Below are 27,339 nucleotides of genomic sequence, written 5' to 3'. Positions count from 1 at the left end.
ATCATCATTATTATCACAAGCAATTATTGAACACCTCCTGCATGTCAAGCACTCTACTAGCTACTTCATAGACTACCTCATTACTCCAAGGGGCCAGTGTCCCTATTCTACAGATCAGGGACAATGTCAGGGAGGACAGGGAAATGAAGTAATGTGCTCAAATGATTCACGCAAAGCAATCTAGAGTAGTGGGTAAGACAGCACAGGCTTCGAAGTCACAGAGACAGCCCTGAGTCCACATCCTGGCTCTGCACTCACCAGCTGCGGGACCTTGAGCAACTAACTTAACCTCTTCCAACAATTTCAATCAGAGATGCCAGAAGTAATTCATCTCAAATGTCAACTCCAAATGACTGGCGGTGGCTGCCTGCAGTGCTTTGTGAGAGGATGCTGAGACCACGTCTAAACTCGTGGGAAAGAGAGCTGTGATCAATTACTAATATCTGCCATAGGGGCAGGAGGGTGGAGGCATAGCACAAGTGTCCCATATCTGCAGCCCCTGATCTAGCTGAACACTGTGGCTTGTAGAGACAACTTTACAAATACATGGGTGCACTTATACGGACAGTGGTTTGACTAAGGCACCAAAGCAACTCAAAATCTTTTCAACGACCAGATATCCACATGGGAACAAATGGACGTAGACCCCCCTATCATCCACACCCAATTAGATTAAATTGAGATAGATTTTAGACCTATGGCTAAAACACAAAGCTTCCAGAAGAAAACATGGAAAAAAATCTTTATGATATGGATTAAGCAAAGACATCCTAGGACACAGAAAGCTATAGACATAAAATGAAAAAAAATCCATAAATTAGACAGCATCAAAATTAAAACTTCTGCTCGTCAAAGACACTGTTAAGAAAAGGAATGAACTTTTGTCCAGAATAGGTAAAGAATGCCTACAAGGAGACAAACCAATTTTAAACAGGGAGGAGGGACAAAAGGAACTATAAGAATGGTCAACAAGCATTTGAAAAAGTGTCCGCCATCATTAGTCACCAGAAAAACGGAAATTAAAACCACAATGAAATACCCCTACACGCCCACTCAAGTAGCTAAAATTAAATAGACTGACAATGGCAAATGTTGGTGAGGATGTGGAGCAGTCAGAACTCTCATGACATTGCCAGTAAGAATGCAAAATGGTACAACCATTTGGCAAAAGATTTGGCAGTTTCACATAAAGTTAAACATTCACCTACCCTTTGACCCAGACATTTTGCTTTAGATGTTTACCAAAGAGAAATGAAAACACACGTCCCATAAAAAACAAAAAACACCATAAAACTTATATTAGAATGTTCGCCACATTTGGCTATTCATCACAGCCCCAAACTGGAAACAACCCAATTGTCCATCAACAGGAGAATGAATAAACTGTGGTGTATGCATACAATGGCAATAAAAACAAAGAAATTACTAACACACTCAACAGCAGTGGCGAATCCCACAGACATCCCAGCTGCCGAGCTGGACACAAAGGAGTACATGCTACATATACGTTTTCAATTAAGTTCTAGAACAGGCCAACTAACTTACAGTGAAAAGAATCAAGAGCACTGGGTGCCTCTGCTTCTTCTGTTGGGATTGACTAGGAAGGGCCATAGTAGAACATTCTCGGGGGAAAGAAACGTCCTATAACTGAATCAGAGTATGCATCACATGGATGTATCCATTAATAAAAGTATACAGTTAAGATTTATGCATTTCAATGTATGTAAATTTTTCAAAATCTGGTTATACCTGAAGTGATTTGAGAGAAGTGTAAGCTAGCTGGCCTTAAAACATGAACGAAATCAGGGACAATACACATATGTGCAGACATGCACCCCTCAGGGGCAGATTCACGCAGGTGGTACACACGCAGACATCGCATGGTCTTAAAGCCTCCAAGTGCACCCCACCCCTGCAGATCCAGGGGAGCCCCTCCTCACATCTCACTGCCCTTGGGCTCCCCCGTCCACTGGCCTATATGAAATCAAGGAGCTCCTGGGAAGCAGCTCCCAAGGAGACGCATCTGGACAGGTGACATAAATAGGGTCTATATGGAGACCAGAGATGGCTCTCCCAGGACCCACAGAGCGGTGACAAGAGAACCAGCTGAGCCTCATGTCCCCCTCCAGGACTTTCTTGAAGAGGGGAAACCAAACCTCTTTGCTGATGTCCTTGAGCCCTTCCTGCCCCCACCAAAGGAGGCTCCCAACATCCTTCCCACAAATCCCTCCTCAGCCTTGTCCACACAAAATTGGTAGATCTGTGGGGAGCTGACACCCCCTCACTTGACCCTGATGGAGGGGAGTAGTCTCCCTGCCCAGCGTGGGAAGAGAGAGAGGTGGCAGGAACCAGGGGCAAAGTGAAGAGATGACAGCAGACCTGGGGCTGTGCTACCAGCTGGAAAAGAAGCTCCAGCCCACCCCCAAGGAGAAGGAATGGCTGGTGGGCAACCGGTGAGCCCAGGAGGGCGGGAGGAGGAGACCCAGCACCGCTCTGCCCAAAGGGAATGAAGAGGGTACAGAGGAGAAGGCTCCCCTGACCATTTTCTTCACTAGCGTCTGGAGACTTCCACCCCCCCTGATCTACGTCTGAGGGTTTTGGGGCCATTAGTGAGTCATGGAGGGCAAAGTACCAAAGGGGCAAAGTAGAACTTTCTGCTTAACCCCAGGCCTCCGTTATCTTCTTCTGGAAAGGAGAAGGTCGGAGGGGGCCTGCCCTCAGACTTGCAGAAGGAAGGGTGGAGAAGGCTGAGTAAAGGTCACCTCCCAGCTGACCCGGCCAGTTCAGGCCTTGTGGGGCTCCAGAGGTGAGTGTGACAGTTCAGATCAAGGTCACATCAAGTCCTAGTATCGTCACCTTCAACATAACACCCTGTGCACTTACTGTGAGCTGGGAGGAAATCAGGAGGGCCAACCCTGAGCCCTTCACTTGATGAAGCCCAGAAATGTTGTGGCCTCAGGCCCCGGGGCTTTGCCCAACCCCTGTGCTTGCCATTAGGGCCCCCTCACTTCTCCACCCTGCCTCCCCACAAAGCTGTCCTCACTCCTCCCCACCCCACTGGGAAGCCACATGACACATTGGAGCTTGTCACATGCTGAGCCATATGGTTTCTTCTGCTCAGTTAAGGCCCCCTGTAGACAGCAGGTTCTCTGAGGGGCCAGGACTGCAGCCTCGGTTTGACCCCAAGGGGCCCAACACAATGCTGGGCACACAGTCGGCCCTCCCTGATGCCTGTTGATCCATTTGGACCTGAAAGCCAGATCTTAAAAAATGTGGGTCTGGAAACAATCCACAGCATTCCCAGGAAGACAGCCCCAAACCCCTCTCCCAGCCCACCCCGCGCCATCCACAGTTTGAGTTCTGGCTGGGAACTGGGCTCTCATTCAGCCCATCTGCTCAGCATCTCTGGGTGCTTTTTCTCAGTTTCATATTAGCAAAAAAAAAAAAGAAAAAAGAAAAAAAAAACCCTTGAAAAACACAAACAGCAAAGAGGTGGGGGAGGGTGAGTAAAGACCAGTTGCAGCAGGCATGCCAGTAGGGTGGGGCTTGGGGGGATCCTCAGCTGGAGGGCAGCTACTCCCCCCGCAGTCCCTTCCCAGTGTGAGAAGCAGCTAGAGGGGCTGTCCCACGCTGTGTGGGGTGGGATGAGAGGAGCACCTTACTAAAACTGGTTTGGGTCTTAGAATTTAACTTCCTCTGCCAACAATAGGAGGCATGCAACTATCTTTAGTGGGACGTTGGGTGAGTCATTTCCCATCCAATTTGCCTATAAAGGAAATGGATCGTCCACCCCTGACATTCTGTGACTCTCAAGCTAATCAATATCAAAGGAGTACCTGCACCACCCCTGCCCCAAGCCTGCACTCCTCAGGGAAGCTGGTGAGACCCTCCCCTACTGCCCAGATGCTCGGCAGGGGGTCTGCAGGAACCCCAGGAACAGAGACCCTGGAGAGAGTCTAGCCTCCACCTCGGGCATCACAGATGTCACTGTGCAATAACAACCTGGGGAACCCGGGAGATGTCAGCACTGCAGAGGCCTGATGCCACCCTGGAGAGGATAGCACACCGGGGAGCCCAGGTCTGCGCAGGTGACCCCACGTGAGACTGATGGGGAAGAGGGGGCTTCAGTCATGTCTTGAAGACTCATATCTACGGGCTTCATTTAGAAAAGTAGTACCTGGAGGTCAAGGTTCTGCTGGGATATAAGATTGAAGCAAGACTCAAGAGTAGAAGATCAAGTGCCATCTCCCCCGACCTGGACTCCCGTACACACCCGTACATTCCACGGACACCTGCCAGTCACCCACCCAGGCCAGGACTGGGGACCACAGAACAGGACGCAGGCGCTGCCCTCAAGGAACTCAATGCAGTGAAGCGTCTGACGACCAGCAGCATAACTTGATGAGCGCAGTCGCAAAAGGGACGCTCCCTCTGTGGTGAGCAGGCTAGAGTAAGGTAACTGCAGATCTGGCTTTAAGTCCCATATGGGTCAGTTGGCTTCGCACAAAAGAAAGAAAGCGTCCTAGCCACACACAGCCTCCTAACCATGGCCACTGGCTAAGGCTTAGGCACAGAATAAACCCAAATGACAGTTGCAAAGAGACCCCTAAGTCCATATACGCATACACTGACCTCCAATGCCAACCACAGAAGGGAGTCCCAACCTAGTGTGAGTCCCCAGGGCGACCCCTCGCATCTTCCTCTGAGTTCCCAGCTCTGACTTCGGCCGTGGGGCTGTGGACAGTAAAGTCACAGGCTGGGAAATTCCTGTGCTGAGTTCAAAGAGAAGAAGGACAGTGCAATCGGGGGTGGGCCTGTGTTCCGACTGTGGGTCACTAAGATTTCTCTGCAGGTTGCTGCTCTGTTCTGAGCCTGTCTGGGATCCCCTCAGGCCAGCCTTACCCCCTGACAGCCCACTAGGCCCTGTGCTTGCCAGAGCAGAGTAGGGTCAGGCACCCAGCAGATGTTCATAAATAATTTTTTGCATGAAGCAATACGTTAACTAATAATCCCCTACTTATGCTCCAGATTCCTGATGAGCCCCCCTCTCCTCCATCTCCCTCTACCCTCCTGGCCCCTTCCTCTCAGCACTTCTATATACTCAAGTCTCCCCAACTCACAAGCATCATCTACACCCTCTGACTCTCGCACCATCTCTACTCACTCCTTGCACAACCCCGTCTGCTATCCACCCTCATCCCTCCCCAGAACTGTTCAGTTACATCAGCAGCAGCCACCAGGCCACTAAACCCAGAGGACACTGTGTGCTCCACCTCATGCTTGGCCTCTCTGCGGCCGCTGACACAGCTGCTCGTCCCTCCTTGGTGAAACGCTCCTCCCACCATGTCTCCTGTCCTCTCCACACAGGCCTTTACCTGGGGGAGTCCCTCAAAGGTGCCGTCCCGGGAATCTCTCTTCTCACTCCACCCTCGCCCTGGAGAGCTCACCGCCCCTGCCCCAGGCTTCAATTCCTATCTCTACGAAAATGGCTCCGGATTTTTACCTCCAGTATGGACCCTTCTTCTGAGCCTGGCCCCCAAATACTCAGCTGCTCACTGACATCCCCATTCGTGTCGCAGGCATGGCCAGCTCCACACACAGAACTTAAGCCCTCGTCCTTCCTCTGGGGTCACTCCATCTCAGAGAATGGCTGCGACACTTAGCCAGTTGCTCCAAACCTGCAGCCATTCTTGCCTCCTACCCCTCCCCAAATGCTCACATCTCGTCAATCTACCTCTTACGAAATCTGAGCTCTGACTACTTCCCAATGACCTCACAGGCCCCTTGGATTTAGGCCACCATGCTCTCCCCAGTGGACTCCCAAATCCTCTCCCACTTTCCACTCTGCTCCCTCCTACACATTCTCCACACAACAGCCAGGGTGATTCTTCAAAAGTCCCATCGTCTTACTCCTCTAACATCTTCAATGACTTCAATGCCCTCAGTTAGGATAAAGCTCAAAATCTTTAACCAAACTTCCAAGGGTCTGCCTCTTTGTGCAGAACTGTGGATGCTCTGGCCACTCTTGTCTTCTTCCGGTTCCCCCAGAGCAACCTCCTCTCTCCTGCCTCAGGCCATTTAGGGAGCCTAGTCTCGAGCTCTAACATGGGAACGAATCACTTGGGAATGTTGGTAAAATGCAGATTCTGATGCAGTAGGCCAGAGTGGGGCCTGAGCTCTAAGGAGCTCCCAAATGATGCAAGTGTTGCTGGTCCCTTGGCCTCACTTTGAGTAGCAAACATCTAGAAGACTCTCCTCCACCCTGACTGCACCTTTGCCTAAGTGTTCAACTCTCAGTGTTCAGCTTAAACCTCATTTCCTCAAAGATGCCCCACCCGACCCTCACCAGGATTAGGTTAGACTCCCCCACACACACCTTACGTTGTCCCCAAGCTATGCCGTGCTCCTTTGGAACATTCATCACACCTACTTGTCTATCTCTCATTCTTGAAATTATTTTTCCAACTTTTGTCTCCCAAGCTAGACTATAAGCTCCAGGAGAAGAGGAACCATAACGTCTTGGTCAGTACCCAGGTCCCCCGCACTCAGCACTGGGCCTGGCACATGGTCAGCACTTGTAGTAGAAAGCTGTTGGCCTTGCCTACCCTGCATCCATTTCCCCTTCTTCTCAGAGTAGCACCTCAATTTTCCTTTGAGAAGCCACCCCTCTCCCTCTCAGTTGTTACCTTTAGGCAGTGGACATGAGACCCAGGTCTGGCCAATGAGAGCCTTCCGCATCTCTGGTCACAATGATTGGTTCAGAGAAAACATGTGACCTAAGCCAGGCTAATCTGCCTCCTCCCTGGGACCTTTGTTAAAACTACGGAGGAAGAGATACCCTTCCTTCCACTGGAGTTACTTAGCAGGTAGGAGCTACTGTCAGCATCCTGCCACCACAGAGACAGAGCTTGACCAAGAATGAAACCAATACAGAAGAGAGATGAAAAGCGACCAATTTCATGGATGCAGCCATGCTTGGAGTCAATACTTGCCATTACAAAGGTAACAAATTCCCTTTTATGCTTATGCCAAAGTGAGTTATGTTTCCATCACTTGCAACCAAGAGTCTTGACCAATACAACCTTCAAATAAAAACAGGCTATTGAATGAATTAAATGAGCATGCAAGTAAAGTCTGCCAAGAGAACTCAGTGACTCCTCCTAGGAGACTTTCTGAGCTCTCCTGCAAACTCCCGCCATCCATGAGCATAAAGACAAGCATCCCACACCCAACTCTGCAGACTAAGGGGCTGAAACTCAGAATGGTGACATGCTTCTCAGCATTACCCCAGGCAAACAAGCCACCCCAGCACCTGGTTCAGATGCCAGTACTGTGACTAGGCTGATGAAGGCGGTATGGCTTTCAGTGCCCCCAAGTACCCCACCAGGAGGAGAGCAGAGCTGTCCTCAGTGTGCCCTGCACCCCGCCCACTCCTGAACTCCTAATCCAACCAGGCAGGCTCTGGCCGCCATTCTGTGATCTTCCCCGTCAGTGCATACCACACAGCTCTCTGCACAGGGGACATTCAATATGGGACAATAATGGGAAGACGGCTTTTATCTCCTTCCTTTGTGGGTGTCACTTTGCAACAGATTAGGTCAGGGAAGAGGAGGTGCAAAAGAGAGCAACAGGGAAGAGCCCTAATTATTTCCTTATGAGTCACCTCATAGCAGAGGCCAAGGTCAGAGATGGGGACTAGCCTAGATGTCCCTTCCGATGACTCAGGAGGCAGGTGACTTCTTCAGAGCTCAGTCCTCACCCAGCAAAACTGAGGAAAGGAGGGAGGGAGAGGGGTGCATTGCTGCCTAAGCAGGGACATTGACTGAACCAAAGTCTGTCCTTCCTGAGAGCCAGCTCAGGCGTGTATGGCCATCGTGCCAGAAAGGGACTGAAGGGTGAATGGGGAAGGGCATGGTGGGGGGAAGGTGCTGACCCCTCAGTTCCTTTCCAGGGATGAGACAGGCCTAGGCCTGAGGTCCTGGGATGTGGTCTCCCAGAAAGAGACTTGTGAATGAAATGCTAATAGGAAAAGAACTACTGGCCCCCAGAAGGTCCAGGGCAACTCTCCTACAGGAATTGCGATGACAGGGACAGCCCAGGAGGACCAGTCAGAGGCAGTTAGACCAGCATGCAAGTGGCATCATGTCCCAGGAGGGTCCGAGCCCACAGGACCCCTTCTTCCCCAGCCCCAGGAAGCCCTTCTGGGCAGTAGTCCCTTAAGGCACCCAGCTGCATTCGAAGTCTCCCCACCTACTCTTGCCTGGGCCCCTTGTTCCAGAACAAGCTCCACAAGGCCTCTCGATAATTACTAAGCACGCTGCCAACCCCATTTGGCCCCAGTCTATTTCCTCACTGCCCCGACACCTCTGAGTTTCGCAGTCACACGTTCCTCCCGCGCCGGTGAGCTTAAGTGGACGCTGCCTCCAGAGACGTCAGGGCACTCCATGGCGCCCACTGGGATGGAAGCAGCTGGGCCTGGAGCCAAACTGACAGTGATAGCAAGGCCTTGAGACTTTCCCCACCCACTGCCCCTCCCCGCTTACCAACTCTAAGCCTCTTACCTTCATGGTGGGAGGTGCAGTGAGAGGAGGGGACAGCGGCCGGTCTGGGAGGGTCACATCCGAGCTGTTGGCCAGCTCCTGCTTCCTGTGAGGAGGCCACAGAACACAGAAGAGGTGAGTGAGGGCGCACCTGCACCTTCCCCTCTCTCCTGTAAGAGCAGCTGGGCTTGAGAGCACAGTCTCACACACTATGGGAAACTAGAGTGGGGTACATTTTTTTGCTGGGATGTGCTGAAGTCTAAAGCAGAGCTACTCCAAGCGTGCTCCCTGCACCAGCAGCATCATTCTCAGGTGCACACCAGACTCTCCAGTGATAGGACCCAGGAATCTGTGTTTGAACAATCCATACAGGTGATTCTGATGCACGCAGAAGGCTGAGAATAGTCTAAAGAACTACAGGACTGAGGCTGGGCTGGGAGAAGAGGACAGGGGCAAACGAGTGTGATTCATCCTCCCTGGGGCTCATTTGTCCCTATACAAACACGTGCACACACACGCACGGGCACACATGCCCTGGCCAGAGAGCTGACCTTGGGAGGACGGGGCTGCCTGCTGTGTAAACTGCAGGTAAAACTTATTTTAGTCCATGTGGGCTAGGACCATGGAGAGACAGCTATAAACAGAGTTGTGTCACCATGACAACATGATTGCAACAAGTTCGCTGTTCTCACACACTCCCCACTTTCCATCTGGCCCTTGTTGGTGACCAGGGGGTGCTGGTTTGCAGTCCAATCACCAGATAGAATGTCTGTGGTGGGGTAAGCCATCAGAGCAATGGTTACACCACAGGGTCAGCTGGGCAGAACCTGGGAGAGTCCCCAGACAAGGGACTCTGGTCCCTTTATCCTGGGACAGGAGGGAAGGCAAGAATAATGGTACAAAGAGCCTAAGAAGACCAGGCTGAGCCATCAAAGCCCCAGCTTTGCAACTGTCTCCTTCTCCAGAGCCCCAGCTTGAAGTAGCCAGAGTCAGCCTGACCCCTGGTCCCACTTAAATGACCAGAGAATCCCCACGGCCACCTCAAGAGAATGCTTCTCTACTTCTTTGCAGCTCATGTCCTGCGAGTGGGGGTGACAGCTCCAATGCCAAGCTTCCTTCATGAGAGAAGCCCACCCTCCCAGGAGAGCCCAGCCCTCCACCTTTCCAGAGAAGCCCTTGCCTTAGGGCCCAGACATCGTCCTGTCCCGGCCTCCCTCAGCCCAGGCAGGCCCAGTCTAACAAAAACCATGCCAGGTGCCGCAGGCCCTGTCTAGCCTGTCCCTGCAGCCAGCCACGCCTCACTGTCCCCTAGACAGCCAGGTAAGGAGACCGCGTGAACATCTGGCTTAGCAGAGGATCCATATGACCCCATTAACCTCAATCCTGCCAGTCTCCCCTTTCTGCTCCTCCATCTGCCTTCCTCCCTCTTTCTCCTGGACCTTGGTCCCACTCTGATGGCTGGAGGAGGGGCCCTCTCCCTCCTGATCCAGACCGTGACTCATGCAAGAACCAAAGGACCAAGTCTCAGCACGTGTGCGTGTGCATGCACACCTTCACACACAAAGGAACGACTGCAGCTCCTTCTACCTCTCAGCCAAAGCCACCAACCTCCCCTGCCATTGATGGCCTCAGAGGTTACCATTGTGGGGTCCAGCCCGCCTGCTCTGGCCTTCATCTTCCTGTGGACCCGAGAGAACTTAGCCTAGCACAGGCTCACCCCCTCCCACCACTCTGCACTCTCCCAAGCATCCACTGCTCCTCCTCAATGGGCCTGCACCCCTGAGAGCGATGATGGGGGAAAGGGAAGGGAAGAAGGGTGATCAAGGATGGGGAGCACCACCCTCGGGCCCCCCAAGGTGAAGAAGGATGAGGGCAGCTCCCCAGAGAGGCTGGGAGCCTGGTAGGGGAAAGCATGCAGGGAGGGGAGGGGGGGCAGGCCCCCCAACCCAGAGTCCATAGGACTGCTGTGGATTAACTGAGGACCTCTGGCCCAGGCCCCTGGAGTTGGCTTGTGGGCAAACTTAACTGATAGCTGCCCTGGCTCTCCAGGAACAAAACTCTAGAGGAAGGCAATGCTGGCAGGTCAAGGGACGCATATATACATAGTCATGCTGTCCTGTTCTCTCCATAAGGCACAAGACGTCCACTCCCATGGGACCAGAGCAGATGTCATTATTGTCCAAGGTCCCTGAGTCCGAGGCAAGGGGCCCCTGTACCCAACGCTCCCTGGACTGAGCCTGCTCCCCTGCACCAGCCTGTTTTCCCAGGACACGGGAATAAGCCCTCAGGACCAGTCTCCAGGGAGTGGTGAGGACTATCAAGTGGGAGCACGGGGCATCTTCTGCCAGAAGGATTTCCTGAATGGTGCTTGGTGCCTGGAAAGTGCTGGAGCAGGAATGAGCACCAGTGGCTATCATCCTCACGCTAGCTCCAGCACTCTGTCTAAGACTGCAGAGCAAACGCCAGGATGGGCAGAGGGCATGACTGCTGGCCTCAAAAAGATCAGAACCGAGGGCACACACAAGGCCTAGGCCGCAAATTAGAATCTACCCTGCCTTGGTATACAGATGGCTTGGAGTGGCACCTATGGAAAGGGAGGGCCACACTGCATCATCCCTCCTCTCGACTCCAGCCCTCCCTCCTAGGAGCCAAAGGTACTTATTTAAGAGCTAACTGCCTGTTATGGGTCAAATCACGTCCCCCAACAAGATATGTTAAAGTCTTACTCTCCAGTACCTATAAATGTGACTTTATTTGGAAATAGGGTCTTTGCAGATATAATCAAATTATGATGAGGTCATTAGGGTGGCCCTTTAATTGAGTATGCCTGGTGTCCTCAGGAGAGGAGAAGGTGGTCATGTGAAGACACACACAGGGAGAAAGCCATGTGACAACGGCGGCAGAGATTGGAGTGATGCAGCTAGAACGCCAAGGAATGAACATCAAGGATTGCTGGCCACTGCAGAAGCTAGAAGAGGCCAGAGGATTCTTCCCTGAGCCTTCAGAAGGAGCACAGCCCTGCTGATCCTGGATCTTGGACTTCTAGCCTCCAGGACTGAGACAATAAGCATCTGTTGTCTTAAGCCACCTGGTTTATGGCACCTGGTTACGGCAGCCCTAGGAAATGAACGTACTGCCCAGACCCAGGTTCTGGCCTTGACTTTGTAATTGGAGGACCAAAAACAAGAAGGATGAAATCCCTGCTTCAGCTTCACCACCCATACTGTGGTCAATGGGTCTCAACCTCGTCCTGTCTCAGCATCACAACCAACGACATTCGCTTACGAGCCACCCTCCCAAGGACAGCCAGGCCCGGCCTAGCCACTGGCTGGTGCTGAGATAAGACAAAGTAAGAAGCACAGTGCTGGGTGCAGTTCCAGCGCTCGCTCAAACATATCAAACATGAGGAATAATGTGACCCCATCAAGGGACAACACTGAATCTGCTCTAATTCATTTTAAGCAAAAGATAAATTATTAGCAAAGGTAGCACCCTTACTGTTCTTTGAAACAACTTTCTGGAAACCCACAGTGCTCTTGACATGCGTCATAGCCCTGAGATTAAAAACTGCCCCTCCAGCCATCCCAGCCTAATGCTCACATGCAGCTCTAAGGACGCAGGGTCCCAGACCCACATAGGGATCCACAGAGGAGGGGTTGGTAATGGGGGCAGAGGAGGGGAAAAGGAGGACGGAGAGAAGGCCGAGGAGGGGAGCAGGAAGATCCTACACTCAGCTAAAAGAGAAGGGTGGCAAGAGCAGGAGTGAACGGGCAGATCAGGAGAGCTCCCTCCAGCCTCTGGGGTCCTGAGGGCGCCACCCCCTTGGCATCCCGACTGCCCCAGAACCGCATGGTGCTGAGCTTCTCTGCCCGGGATTCTTTCCCCAGAAGCACAGGGCAGCGGGGAGGGCTCAGGGAGGCAAGGAGACATCCTAACCGGCTTTAGCCAAATGCAACTCTCAGGAGAAAATGACCAACGAGCCTGGAGTGGAAGCTGAGAAGCCAGAGCAGGTCCGCACCCTGGAGGCCTGGGTGCTGTGTGGGGGCCCTCCCCTGGGGGTCTGTCCAGTGCCCTGCGAACAGCCCCATCTGGGTAAATCACCTGCTCTGGCTTCTCAGATGTCTCTGCCCCACTTAAGGTCAATGAAGCCATGATCCCTCACCCATTTCTATGAAAGTGCCCTACACTAGGAAACTACGTTCAAGTTTGGTTCTAACTGCTACCCTGCTGTGTGACACTGGTTAAGTCACCTCGCCCCTGTGAGTCCCAGGTCCTTCATCTGCAAAAATGGGGGTGATAATTTTCTGAGGAATTAAACATAATGGATGTGAAATAAAACATAAAGTCCTATACAAATGTAGACCATTATTATTATTATAATCGTCTTTATTATTGTTATAATTTATAAAATGGTGATCTGATCTCCAAGTAGAGAGAGAGAAGCAAGGATTCAGGGCTCTTTAAATGTCCTTGAAAACATTTCTGGCATCTCAGATAAGCACCAGTTCTAGCCCCGGGGATCTACTCTCAGGACCATAACCATCGGTTAATAATCAACAACAGGAAACATACCCCCCATCAGCAGATGGCTCTGGGGCCAGGTCTAAGGCCTCGCTCTGGCAGAGTGTTCTCCCCGCCCTTCAAACTCCCATTTTCTGCTTCTCCCACCACACCAGCTGCCCAGCCAGCCCACCACGCTCAGCTCTACTTTCTCTTGCTTTCCAAATAGCCAAGCTAGGGAAATGCAGACAGCTGGCCGCTGCAAAGAGCTTCTCAGGACAACCAAACCGAAAGGAATGAGAAACATTATTCGCAACAGCCAAAAAGTGGGAACAACCCAAGTGTCAATCAATCAATGAATGGATGAACAAAGTGTGGTCTATCCACACATGGAATATTATTCAGCCATAAAAACAAATGGAGTACTGATATATGCCACGACATGGATAAACCTCGAAAACATCAAGCTAAGTAAAAGAAGCCAGACACAAAAGGCCACATATCGTATGATTCCACTCATATGAAATGTCCAGAATAGGCAAACGCAAACACAGAGATAGAAAGTAGATTAATGGTTTCCAGGGGCTGGGAGGAGCGGGGGGTGGGGAGTGACTGCTAATGGGTACAGAGTTTCTTTCGGATGTGATAAAAATTGTTCTGGAACTACATGGCGGTGATGTGCACAACTTTGTGAATATCCTAAAAACCACTGATTTATATACTTTAAAAGGGTGAATTTTACGGTATATAAATTCTCTCTCAATTGTTTAAAAGGAACAAGAAAGAAGAGGCTGAAAGGGCCCCAGAGCTGTCATTCCTGCTGCTTAATTTCTTCTCTGGGTGCCTTTTGGTGGCCCCAGGGCCCAGGCTGTGTGCAAGTTCTCGCCTTATGGCCGTGCTTAAGATGCTGAGTAGGGTTTCCTTATCACTTGCAGCTGCTGAAAACAACACTGTATGTGTCAATTATATCACAATAAAAATAAATAACTAAGCTTAAAAATTAAAAAAAAGAAAGTAACCCCTTTCTTACCCCCTCCCAACACTCTTAAGTACTTACAGCACAATCATTCATTTGGAGAGATTTTTAGAGTTCCAACTTTTCACATTTTCACATCCTATGTAACCAACTAGACCATAAATGATAGAAAACAACATAATGAAACAAAATATAAGGTAAAATAAAAATCTTCAAGAGAAATCACCATCAATAGCAGACACGATGTGAGAAAGAGGGCACTAGCGGCCAGGAGTAGCTCTAGCTGGCTCCATCCCTGACAAGCTGGACCGTCAAAGTCTTCATACCTCTGGCTTCCCTTCTGCAGAGGGGGCAAGCTAACACTCATCTCCTGTTCCCCGCACAGGACTTGGAAAATTATGCTCAACTCCTCAATGTGACTAGAGTCTTAGACAGTTTTCACGTTGGCAGAGAATGTGTGGTCACTGGGCAAGCCAGGCCAGGGGAGGATCTGGCAGGGACCAGGCTGGGTGGGGGCTGAAGTTCCATCCATGCCCAGAGGAGTCCGTCTTGCTGTCTACAGAGACCCAAGGCTGGCAGCGCAATCACAGAGCCCTCATTCTAGCAGCCAGCAGAGTTGGGGCATCCCTGTGGCTGGGAAACAACGTTCAAAAAGTTCCGTCCACACATGGCAGGCCAGCCTGGCTGCAGGCTGGAAAGAGGGCCAGGCTCCAGCCTCAAGGGAGGTGGGTGGGCAGTGAGTACAGAGGATCAAAAGCACTGGCTTTATGGTCCAACAGGCCTGGATTTGAATTCCAGCACCACCCTGGTCAACTATGTGACCCTGGTCGGGCTACCTCACCTCCCTGAGCCTCAGCTTCCTCGTCTGTAAAACGGTATAATAATGCTCACCTCCCTGGGTGGTTTGAACAGACCCTGTATAGCACTTAGCACAGTGCCTAGTACCCCACAAAAACACAGTACCTGGTCGTCATTGTTGCCAAAGCTGCAGTCAAATGAACTGGAGGGAGAGGGCATGGTGGGGGGCCAAGGCAGAAAGCCAGTAGGAGGGCAGAAGGGAGGCAGGGATGTCCTCAATCTGGGGGAACTCACGTGCCCACATACTTTGGACTGTAAGCCTGGACGCAGGGACAGGAGAGCCCAGCTGCTGCATGTGAGCCACCAGGTCCTGGGTACGTGCACATGGCTTGATTCCAAACCCCCAGGGGACAGACATGGAAGGGAGGGCATTAATGTCCCTCCAGTGTTGGGGCCGATGTGGAAGTGGAAGGACATGAGACCAGGAGAGCTGGCAGTGGGGGTGGAAGGAGGGAAGAGGGGCACAGGATTCAGGAATGAGAGGCTCTGACAGGTGAAGGGAGGGAATCCCAATGCCACCCTGGAGAGCCGCTTGGGAAGGAGTAGGTGTTGGTCACCTGATAGCACCTGGCAGGGTTGACTTTGGTGTCACATCCCATCCCCGTGCATACTCTAAGAGGATCCCAGAGAGTCAACTCTGGACCTTTAATGATTCAAAATTCCCCAGGGAATGCAAAACAGCAACCCTCACCCTCACCATGCCCACCCAATCCCAGAGTTCACGGACAGAGACCAGCAGCCCTGGGAGAAACCACTAGATGCCATCCAACAGCCTACTCACACAGACAAGGACGCCAAGGCCCAGAGAGGCAGAGGGAGTTGCCCAAACCCCACAGCAAGCCTCTCTCCTGTTCTCCAGAGAAGAGGCACAGATCCCAAATCACCTCAGCACAGCGGGAGGTGAGCAGGGCATGTCTCGGGGAGAAGCATCAGGAAGCACAGGTGGTTTATGGACCAACATTTATAAAGCATGAGTACCAGGGCCCTGCATGAGGGGAAAGTGGAGGAGGGGCCCTCAGGGGTCTACACACCCCCCTTAAGGGATGAACTGATGGCAGAGGCCAGGGCTGCCCTGGAGGTGTACCAGGTGCGACTCTGCCACAGGCCACACCCTTGGCCGTGAGATGTGGCTGCATGCAAGACCACAAGGCGGCCTGGGCGATTCTAGGTGCCTGCAGCCTCGAAGGACATGCTAGCTTCTCTCTGATGGCTTGGGTAAGGATGGCACTTCCCAGGAGAACCCTGAATCCCTAAACTAGGCCAGGGGCAGGAGAAACCACAGGAGCCAAGAGGAGCAGGACATGACAGGGCAAACCAGCACGGAGATCCAGCCACGGCCCCTGGTTGGAGACAATAGCCTCCTCCCACCTTACATCTCAGAGCTGATGGACCACCCTACTCACACGGGCAAATCTCCACACTCCCAAGAAATAAGCCTTTACCAGACAGACATCTTTTAGAACCGTCTGATGCTGTTTGGTTCACACACGAATAAGAGGAGATTATGAGGGATTCAGCATGGGTCTGAGGGTCACAGGGTCAGAAAATTCGAGAGTTGGGCCTCGACCCCAAGATCTCCGACTCCAATTCCACAGCCCTTTTCCAACACAGTGAGAAAGCCAGCTCCCCTGGCCTGCGCACCCCAGCAGGATATGAAGAGAGGATGCTGGCCCGCACTGTCTCACGTCCTTTAAGCTCAAGTTCTTGGAGATCAAGGGTGGGCTGCGTGTCTCAGCATGGGCGGTGACCCTGGATTATTTACAAGCATCTGAGAAGATGATCCAGGCGGGAGAAGGGGAAATGCAAAAACCCTCCAGCAGGCCCAGCACGCCCACATGAAAGACCCATTTGCCAAGTGTTAACTGTAGGCTATGGGTTAAAACAGATACAGAATAAAGTGCCGTGGGGACATAGAGAAGGGAGAGCCAGGCCTCCCTGGGAGATCAGCTAAGGTATCACAGAGCAGGTGACAGCTGAGCTAGACCTGGAGAAAACACATCCCTGGCACTTAGCAGGCCCTCAAAAAGGAAAAGTGAGGGGGCTGGCCCCGTGGCCTGGGGGTTAAGTTTGGTGCACTCTGCTTTGGCGGCCCACATTAGCAGGTATGGATCCTGGGAGTGGACCTACACCACTCATCAGCCATGCTGTGGTGGTGACCCACATACAAAATAGAGGAAGAGTGGCACAGATGTTAGCTCAGGGCTAATCTTCCTGAAGCAAAAAGAGAAAGACTGGCAACAGATGTTAGCTCAGGGTGAATCTTCCCCAGCAAAAAAAAAAAACAGGAAAAGTGAAATTAGCCAACAGTCCTCAGGGTTGATCATGAACTACATCCTGTCTGAAGTGATCCACATATCCTTTCTCATTCAATACTCACAACACCTCTTTGCAGGAAATATCACTAACCTCACTTTACAGATGGGGAAACTGAGACTCAGAGAGGTTAAGTTACTTGCCCAAGTTCCCACAGCTGGAAAGGAGGAGAGCAAAGCTTGGACCAGGCAGTCTGGCTCCACAGTCCACGATGTTAACCACTGGGCTGCAAAATGGGGAGGAACAGGAGAAGAGCGTCCGCAGCACACTCTCCTGGAGCAGGGTGCACACCTCCATGCTGGCACCTGAGGTGATCTGGAGTGGTCTTTATTGTAACAGTTATTTATTGATCCTTTATGGTGACCTCCTATTGTGGCAGCCCACCCCGATTCTCCTTTTATGGTAGTGACATAATGTTGCTTCTAAAACAAGTTCATTCAAGTTTTAAAAACTGAGCCAGTTAAAGGAAACCATTAAGTAACGAATACAGGTGGAACACAGACATGACAGAAACAGTGAAGGTGGATTGCTCACGGCTGAAGTTCGGGAAACACGCAGTGAGCAACCTGAACTCTATTTCGTGGGCAAAGGGGAGAGGCAGATTTCGAAGGCAGGGCACAGCTGACCTGCAGGGCTTTGCTCCCACAGAGTGACCAGAAGGGAAGAGGATGGCATGGGAGGGGCTCCACTCTTCTTATGGCCATAGAAATGAAACTAAAGGGTCTGATCCATAAGGCATTTCAGAGGCAAAATTAAAAATGCTTGGTGACAGAGTAAAGGAGGAAGAGAGAGCTAAAAACGTGAAGACTTGGGTTTCAGATAACTCAATGACTGATGCTTCAACCACAACACAGACTGAGGAGGAGAACCGGGTTTGCAAGAGGCAGATGATAAAGCATTCATTCTGGACACGGTGCAAGTCAGGAGCCCCTGGGATACCCAGGTGGGATCAGAAAAGAACTGAAGCCTAAACAGAGAGACAGGTGTAAGAAGAACAGAGTGGAGGCTGAGGCCATGCGAGGAAAGGTCCCCAGGGAGAACAGGTGGGGATGAAAAAGCAAAAAGGAACAGGAGCCCTCGGCAGGGCAGGAAAGGAGAGGTGAGAGGGAGGACACTCCCAGATGGAGTATGGAAGCAGAGGGAGGGGCAAGTGCCAAGGAGGCAGTGGCGGGAAAGTCACCCCACTGGACCAGAGGCTCCATTTCACCAGCACTAAGGAAATAAACTACGTGCGCGTGTCACCTAGCCCTAATGCGCTGCATCACTTGGAAACTGCTGAGGGAGCAGCTTCCCTCACGTGGTCAGCGGTTCTGCTTGGCACTGCCTGGCCTCAGTTGAGGGAGCTACATCACGGTCACGGCAAAGGCAGCCAGCTCACAAGGTCATGGCAAAGGCAGCTTCAGAATCCAAATCACAAAACCATGGAGTCACGAAGGCACAAAATATCAGCATTTTCCCAGCCTGTTAGTATTTCTTGACCTGGATGGCAAGTATGTGGGTGCTTATTTTATGATTGAGTTTGGATGTATGACATGTATCACAATAAAAAATAATTTTTAAGTAGTTCTCTCTGACTTCCCTTAGGAGAGATAGATATGGATAGGGATTTAGAGATAGAGATAGAGACAGATATAGTGGTAAGCCTGTTGAGACTTCCATGATGAACATATCAGACTGATTACATGCATTGATTTTGCTTCTTCTGAAGCCTCTTAAAATAATAGTTTTTTAAAAAGTGTGAACTGACAAGAACAAGTGTAATGGAAAAGGAAAATTCATCCTCCAAGGGATTAGAGGTGTCTGGAAGACGGACCAGGGATGCACGACCTGGGGGAGTGTTTGATACTTGAGACACTGAGCCTTTATATCCCCCACCAACCTCAGGTCACTTTCTCAACAGCCAGGTGACCCCCCCAACCCCCACCACCATGAGAAACTGAACAATCCCTGAGAAAAGACAATATCTGGGTTCCTCCATTGGAAAGGGCAGCTTGCTACCTGATCATCACCCTGCGTGGAAGCCCCCAGGTGGCACACCAGCCCAAGCGCACAGAGCTGCCAATCCACTTCCTAGTGCCTCACTCTTGGGTACAGGGAGACAGCCAAGGATGGCCAGACGTTTGAAGAAAGGCTCCAACACGATAGAGAGATGTCAAAACAATCAACAGGAACCTGAAGGAAACAGACAACGCAAGGAACCAATAGAGACTTCAAAAAATACCATAAAGTAATATCCTCAGAGAGACAGGACAAGATTTTGTATTCATGACCCAAGGAGAGAATGCTATAAAAATGGAATGATCAGAAAAGAAAGAGATCTTAAAAAAGAGAAATATGACTGGAAGACTAAGTTGAGGAAGTCTCCCAAAAAAGTAAGACAAAAAGACAAAGACATGGAATATGAAAGAGAAAAGATAAACACATCAGAGGATCCAATATCTGACCAATGAAATTTCCAGAAAGAGGTAACAGAGAAGAGAGTGGTAAGTTGTGGTAACTAGTCTCCAAGTTGGCTCCCCAATGAGCTCGTCTCTTGGTATTGATCCCTTGTACCCCTCCCTTGCTTTGAATCTGGACTAGCCCTGTAACTCAGTTTTGACCAATAGAATGAGACAGAGTAACATCACTTAACTTCCAAGGCTGAGTCATGGGAACCCTTGAAGCTTCCACCTTGATCTCTAGGAACATTTGCTCTAGGCAAAGCAAGCCAGTATGTAAGAAGTCTGACTATCCTGAGATTGCCATGTTGTGGCTACCATATGGAAAGAGATATCCAGCCAACTCCTAGATGTTCCAGACATCCCAGTCCATGCAAGCGAAGAAACTATCTTGGACATTTCAGTCCAGCAGATGCCATGAGAAGAACCTAGGAACTAGGCCAGAGCCAAGGACCCAGACATACAGCCCCAGCTGAACACCCAAGGCATCTCCAGCCACATGAGCCACCCAAGATGAGGTCTCAGACATTGTGAAGCAGAGGTAAGTCATCCGTCTCCAACGCACCCCACCTGAAATCCTAACGCACAGAATTTGAGCATAATGTTTGAGTATATGTTTCCCCATAACAGAAGCAAATTATAGAGAATCAGCACAAGAACACTTCCCAGAACTGAAGGAAGGACCTGAGTCTCTGGGTCCACCAAGTACCCAGCAGAGTGAATGACAAAAGACGCACCCCAAACATTGTCAGGAAATTTCGGAAGACCTGGGTAAATGAACCATCTTCAACAACTCCAGAGAGAAAATATAAATACACACCATATGCGAAGGAATGTAAATCAGCGCATCATCAGACTTTTCAACAGCAGCTCTAGAATCTACTAGTCGATGATGTAATACCTTCAAAAATCGGAAGGAAAATTATTTTCAACCTAACATTTTATACTCAGGCAAACTATCAACCACGTGTGAGAACAGAATAAAAACATTCTGAAATATGTAAGAGCTCAAAAAAATGTACTCCCTTGCATCCTTTCTTGCAAGGCTACTATTAAAAAGCAACCATCTATTAGAGGATAGAGGGCTCTAGAAGTGAGGTCTCCTCGTGGAAAGAATAGAATTGATAGGATATTTAATGGGTGCAAGCTTTTGGTGGGAGAAAAACAACTATTCAAGGAATTATAGTAGAATAAATAAAACTAGTAAACTAGAAAAATAAACATAGGTACATAGAAAACTATGCTAATGGGGGAAACATGAGTTAATCATTAACTCCAGGAAAAATAAAAGGTTATACAAGTAAGGAAACATAATTATAGCACCCTCCTGGGCTCAACAATAAACAATACTTACGCAGTCATAATAAGTAAACATTAACTATTAAATTGAACCAAAAATGGTGCTACTGGGAGGACACACAGCTTAGTGGTCCCAGGTCTTGGCTGAATTCCTAGTTAACCCTAGGAGAGAGGGCTCCCCACCTCCTAGTGCCCAGCACAAGGGGTGTGTGAAACCATCCATGCAAAGAAACCACCCCACAGTCTGTTGGCATTGGGAGTCACCCTATCACAGAGCATCCTGGCCTCCCAGCTAAGCCATCACTTCACCCCACTCCAAGACTGTGCCTCTCAACTCTGACCTCTTCTCAGTAAGTTATTACTCAGTGACATATCAGATTAGGGATTTTCATCGTTGGTTCAAACTAAATGACAGTCTTAGCAGGGACAGACCATAGCATTTCAAGGTACACACATCTGGTCTTTTCACTTAATAATGTTATTCCCTATCTGTGAAAGTTTCACTCATCAGAAAGACAAACACTTGGAGGTGGTTTCCAGTACTGAGACAGGGCACATGGCCCATCCTCATTCTTGCATCACTGGGAGATAAAAGTCCAGGGCAAGGGAGTCCACCTGCAGCCAAGCAACCAAGAGTAGCTGACTCAGGCCACAGGGAGCAGGGCTGCGATCTCATCTCACCAACACGCTCTTACCCAACCTACAAAACCTAATGCATACGAACCAAACCCAGTGACATCAAAACTCTTGCCTCCTCCTGGCACTGGCTTCCTCCTTGTGGACATTAGGAAAAGAAGGAACAGATAACTATGAGAGCCTCCAGGGGCACACTGGAGTCTGGGCATGACCCTTGCACTATTCTGTGGCTAGAAGTTTCGGAAAAAGGGCTTGGCAGCCTGGAGCACCTCTGGATAACCAAGATCTCCAAGTGATGAGCAGAAACCCATGCCCCTGGCCAGGCGCACCTCCCAACTCAGTGAGAACAGAGGGCCTTGATGAGCCACCCCTGTCTGGCCCCTTCTCTGGTTCTAACATGCACTCTGCCTGCCAGCCCAGTCCCCAACATAGTGGCTGGTACTGAATGAACCAGAGAATGAATAAGCAGTGGGGGGCTCATAGACCCTTGGAGCTACTCATAGACCCTTGGAGCTACTCATAGACCCTTGGAGCTACTCATAGACCCTTGGAGCTACAAGACTAAGTTAGAGCAGCATGAGCAGGCTGCTGCCATCACCACTGCAATTTGATCCATTCTCTGTTGTTGCTTTGACAGACCTCGACTCCCTGCTCGAGAGTCTGAGACAGAGACAACCCATTCCCTACCAGTTTCATCTGTCACCAAGCTCATGTCATCTCCTGGGAACTGATTCTGCTCCTGACCTTGGATTACACCCCTGGTCATCATAGTAGAAATAATAGAAGTATCCTTCATCCTCATCCTCATCCTCACACCAGCTAATATTTATTTAGCACTATGCAAAGCTCTTTACATGCATTATTTCATTTAATCTCCTCAACAACAGTATGAGGTAGACAGAATTATTCTCTTACTTTACAGATGAAGAAACTAAGGCTCGGAAAGGTTATACGACTTGTAGAAGGTCCCACAGCAAGTAAGTAGGGGGCAAAGCCGGCACTCTAAGGGACCCTGAAGGGCAAGTTCTAGATGGCCCCCCTTTGTCGAACTCCTGCTTTGGAGCCCTAGGCATCGTTCCAGCTGCCACCCCAGCAGCCCTGGCCTCCGAGAGGTGGCAGCTGAGGCACCAGGATCATTCATTAAACCCTCTGTTGAGGAAAGTGTAGTTCAAGAGCCTTGGGGGTTCCCTCCTACACCAACCCAAGGTCCAAAAGCAATGCTGCTTGGGAAAATGACCTGAGATGACTATTTTTTTGTTTAAGAGAAAATTGTTTTTCATTTGCTAAGTGCCTGCAAAAATATCCTTTCAAATACAGATAATCCATTCTGGATTGTTTCAAAGAACACTGCTAAGTGAGAGACCATCCTTCTATTTCTGATTTCTACATTTTCATTGTAAATATCAATACATATTCATTGGGAAAGAAATCCGGACAATCCAGAGGCATCTAACGGAGTGGCCGGGGTGTGGAGAGAAGCTTGCCATGTGTGCCTTCTGTTCTGCTGATGCAACCCATCAAACCAGAGCACACGAGGCCCCAGGGAGCAGACCCAGCACCTGCCGCAGAGAATGAGGGCTGAGGAAAGGCTGCTGCTTTGGTCTTCCTGCTGAATCGCTTCCAGCTGCCCTGGTCACTTAAGTGACAAGATGATGCATCAACATCAACAATGCTGGAAGGGCCTGACCATGAACACAGTATTGTTCTCCCCAGGAGGCATGAAGTGGGCCTCGACAGGCAGCTGGGACCACTGAGAACCAAGCGTCCCTGCCTAGGGCCTCTGTCATACCTTCCAAGATCTACTCCAGGCCCCAGGTGGCCAGACCACACAGTGACAGGACAAGGCCACTCCTAGGCCAGCCAGAAAACCATCCAATAAGTAGGGGCTGCTCAAGCCCCTGGACTCAGAACTTAGTGCGTGTGACAGGACAGGAGGAGAAACCAAGGGTGAGGACATGGAGCCTCTTTCCACTGGAGGAGCCGGCACAGCTTCAAGACTCGGTGGGACACCCAGGCCCTTCGCTGGCCTCCAGCGTGCCCCTGCACAGCGCCTGGCTCCTGGGGGTACTCAGTAACTATATGTTGAATGAACTGAAGAGCTGGAGGGCTATGTTGGGTCAGTGCCCCATGAGAAAGCATGATGAGAACCTTCCAGCCAGATCCTCCAAGAAACGTGTCTCTCTGCAGGCGAGGCTATAGTGCTCTGGAGACAGAGACTGTCTTAGCCATCTCCGTACAGCCCACAGGGCCCAGGGCAGCATTCACACGCTATAGGCCCCCCAAAAATGTCTGTTAAGACTTACTAAGACCTTACATCCATATAACAATGTGCACTAATGACATTTATCATCACCTTCTCTGTCAAGCACAATTCTGTGAAGATGATCAGGACAAGGGGTATGTTTTCACCCTATATATAGATGAGTCAGCTAAATGATTTGCTAAAGGAAACACTAGTTAGTGGAGGAACTGAACTCAAGCTCAAGAATTCTGACTGCAAGATCTGTGTTCTGAGCTATCCCGCTTATGTAGGGGCTGAATGAGTGGATGAACGAGGAAAGAATGAATGAAAGGCTGGCTGCAGCCCCTCTGATCTCTCCCACCGCTGCCTGCCCGCATTCTCTCAGCCCCACAGCAAAGCAGGGAATTCAGTGCACTTAGTTTTCCCTGCTCCATCAGGGTCCCATCATGTCAGGAGGGTTTTCAGCTGCGGTGCAAATTCCGAGCTTCCAAGGACCCCCTGCTCCTTACATCCTCCCGCACCTTCAACAATGCTGAACAGTAAATTCCTGTCCAGCCAAGCAAAGGACACAGCCATGTCCTTGTTGGGGTAGCACCTGGTGCTTTTGCATGGTTCTCCTGGGTCTGTTAGGCCAGGAACACAACAGGCCACCGGGTGGAGATGGCCCCCAGCAAATCCTCCCTGTGGTCCCACGCCCTCCCTGGGGAGAAGAGAGCAGGCAGAGGTTGACTCACCAAGGAGCCCACGGTCCACACAGATGGAGGTGATGCGGTACCTCGTCTAGCTTTGCAACTGCTCAAAGGCTGGCTGACATCTCCTAGTCCCCTGCTGTCCTTTCTGGGTCCCTCTCCGGACCAGAAGGTAGGCAGAGAGTAGAGAGAAAGGGCCACCCACCCTCCTATCTGGGTCAGAGCCTCTGAGGCCTGGCTGATAAGGCCCCGGGCCACACGGAAGTTCCCTGGGATTCTCCACCAATGGCCCTGGGCCGCAGGAACAGAGCCGGCTGATGCGCAAAGCTCAAAAGCCAACTCACAAGGGAGGCAGCAGCTTTATCCTGCTCGAGCTGCAGATGAAATACGTAAATGAGATTTTTTTTCAATGTGTTTGTTTTACAGATTTACAGAACGGGGGGTCAGGGCCATGGGGAGAAAACAGGCAGAGGACGAACAGGGAGAGAGAAAAGAGAGGAAAGACAGGGTAGAGAGAGAGGGGAGAAAATGGAAGCTTTGGGAAGCTTTTAGATGGAAGACACTTCCCTCCCCATCAAGGCCAAAATCCATCAGTTAAAAGGCCGTGGAGCCGGAGAAGCCACAGCAGGCCAGGAGGTCCCCAGAACAGAGGCCTGCGGCAGGAACCACAATGGAACCACACACAGGGCTGGGCCAGGTCCTTCTGGGTCCTCCCAGAACCCCGACGGAAGTGTCAAGAGTGGAGGAAACCTCTGAGTCTCGCCCCCTGGGCGTCCCCTGGAGGAGCAGCGGGGGTGGTGCCAGGTGTCACATATGGCGTCTCAGGGTCCCAGGCCCATCTGCACAGAGGAAATGCTTTTACCCCACGCCTGGGGAGCTCAGAAAAGGCTTTGCTGCCCTCAGAGCTGCCAGCTCAGCCCTCGACTGCCCCCACCGGTTCAGACCTTCACCCGAAAGGCCATTCTCTCCAGCTCCCTAGCCCCACCCACATGGTCTCCTGGGTCTGGAGACTTTGAAATGAAGAAAAGATGGAGGTGGTCCCGCTGTTCTGCTGCCAACCCCCACCTTACCATACTCCCGTCCTCAGAAGAGGGGCTGACAGGCCTCCTTACCCCACTCCTCCAAGACAGAGGGCTCTATGAGGGAGCAGTCATGGGAGGGGCCCTCAGTAAGAGCACAGAGAGCTTCAAAGTCCCCATTTCTCCTCCTCGGGAATCTGGCATTCATTCAGCAAGTATAAAGCACCCACTATGTGCCAGCAGAGTGCCAGCCACTAGGGATATGATGTGAAGAAGTCATGCTTGAGCCCCCGCTTCCCTCACCCAAATCCTCCAGTGCATTACGAAGTCCTCACCACCTCCCAGATCAGCTCTGGCTCTCTCCACCCTACCCCCTCCTTTCAGTGGCTCCCCATCACCCTTAGGATCACACTCAGCTCTTTAACCTCAAGAGCCCCGTGTCCTGGCCCATCCAGCCTCATCTCACCCCTCCCGCTGCCTCTCCTCACCTGCACCCACCAGTCCACAAAACTTATCAGTTCCTCCACTGAGCCCCCTCTCATTCACATCAGATCCCTCCGTCTAGACGCTTCTCCTCACCCACTCCCCCTCTACAGACTTTGTCCACCTGTGCCCCATTCATCCCCAAGGTCTCTGCCACAACGGCCCTTCCTTGAGGGCCCTGGTGCTCCTCCTGGATCAGGGCCCGTGCGTTCTCCGCACCAGGGCACCCCACCCGTCACAGCACCCAGCCCCTCAACTGCAGTGACCTATTCGATCCCTGTCTTCCCGGCTGGACCATGAGCTCCACAAGGGCAGGGATCGGGCCTGCCTCATCCCAGCTGGATCCCCAGCACTTCCCCAGCCTCAAGGACCAAAGTATAATGGGGGACACGGATGCACGGATGGAAAATTACACTGCCCCCAGGGAGCTTAGAGTCAGGCTCAGAAGGGAAAAGCGAATGGATGAGACCAGCTTGAACGCATGGGCGCCAGAGGGATTCAGGGCAAGAGAGATGGTGGGGCCTGATCTGAACGGGAGAGGGTTCAAGCCAAGGAGAGGGACCAAGGAGGAAGAGGGACCTTTGATGTGAGAAGGGCTTGAAGGTGGGGCCAAGTCAGGTACCTCCAGGGGGCAAGGAGGGAGGAAGTGGGCAAGACCAGTGCCCATTCTGACTGTGCCACACCCTCTGGAGATAATTTTTTATAAGGTTTTTTTTTTAAGATTGGCACCTGAGCTAACAACTGTTGCCAATCTTTTTTTTTTTTTTCTGCTTTTTCTCCCTAAATCCCCCCAGTATATAGTTGTATCTTTTAGTTGCGGGTCCTTCTAGTTGTGGCATGTGGGAACACCGCCTCAGCGTGACCTAATGAGCAGTGCCGTGTCCGCACCCAGGATCCGAACCCGCGAAACCCTGGGCCGCCAAAGCGGAGGACACAAACTTAACCACTCGGCCATGGGGTCAGCCCCTGGAGAATAATTATTATAACCTCACTGAGCACTGGCCAGCGCCAGCCTCTGGGCTCAGCGTGTTATATACACCATCTCATTGACCCTCACAAGCACTATCATTACCCCATCACACAGATGAGAAAACTGAGGTCCAGAGAGGTGAAGTGCCATGCCCAAGATCAGCCTGCTACCAAGCGGCTAAGTGGGATCTGCACCCATGTTCGCCCGAGACCACAATGGGGATCCTGGGCAGCAGGGACACCCAAATGCTCCCGGACAGCGGATCCTGACGGTTGCACCAAAACTGGAGAGTGGCCACCTCCTCCTTGAGAACCAGAGTTGTCTGGCTTCCCTCACGTGCCCCATGCTGGCAGCTGCCTTCAGGGAAAAGGCTCCC

At 51.1% G+C, this 27,339-nt stretch overlaps 1 protein-coding gene across 48 annotated transcripts in view; it reads right to left on the bottom strand.

Moving 5' to 3' along the window:
• RAP1GAP2 (RAP1 GTPase activating protein 2) overlaps positions 1–27,339 on the bottom strand; it is a 211,614-nt gene that overhangs the window by 92,128 nt on the left and 92,147 nt on the right. For all 48 annotated transcript variants that reach the window (XR_011423419.1, XR_011423428.1, XR_011423417.1 and 45 more), the window contains one exon: positions 8,562–8,646. Coding sequence is in view for 32 of the 48 variants with exons in the window: in XM_023653248.2 (XP_023509016.1) it covers positions 8,562–8,646 (85 nt within the window). In the remaining 16 variants the exon portion in view is untranslated. The remainder of the gene's footprint in view (positions 1–8,561; positions 8,647–27,339) is intronic.

Source organism: Equus caballus, chromosome 11 (assembly GCF_041296265.1).
Source record: "Equus caballus isolate H_3958 breed thoroughbred chromosome 11, TB-T2T, whole genome shotgun sequence".
In the NCBI taxonomy this organism is placed as follows: Eukaryota; Metazoa; Chordata; class Mammalia; order Perissodactyla; family Equidae; genus Equus; species Equus caballus.
This window is presented reverse-complemented; position numbering and strand designations above follow the sequence as displayed.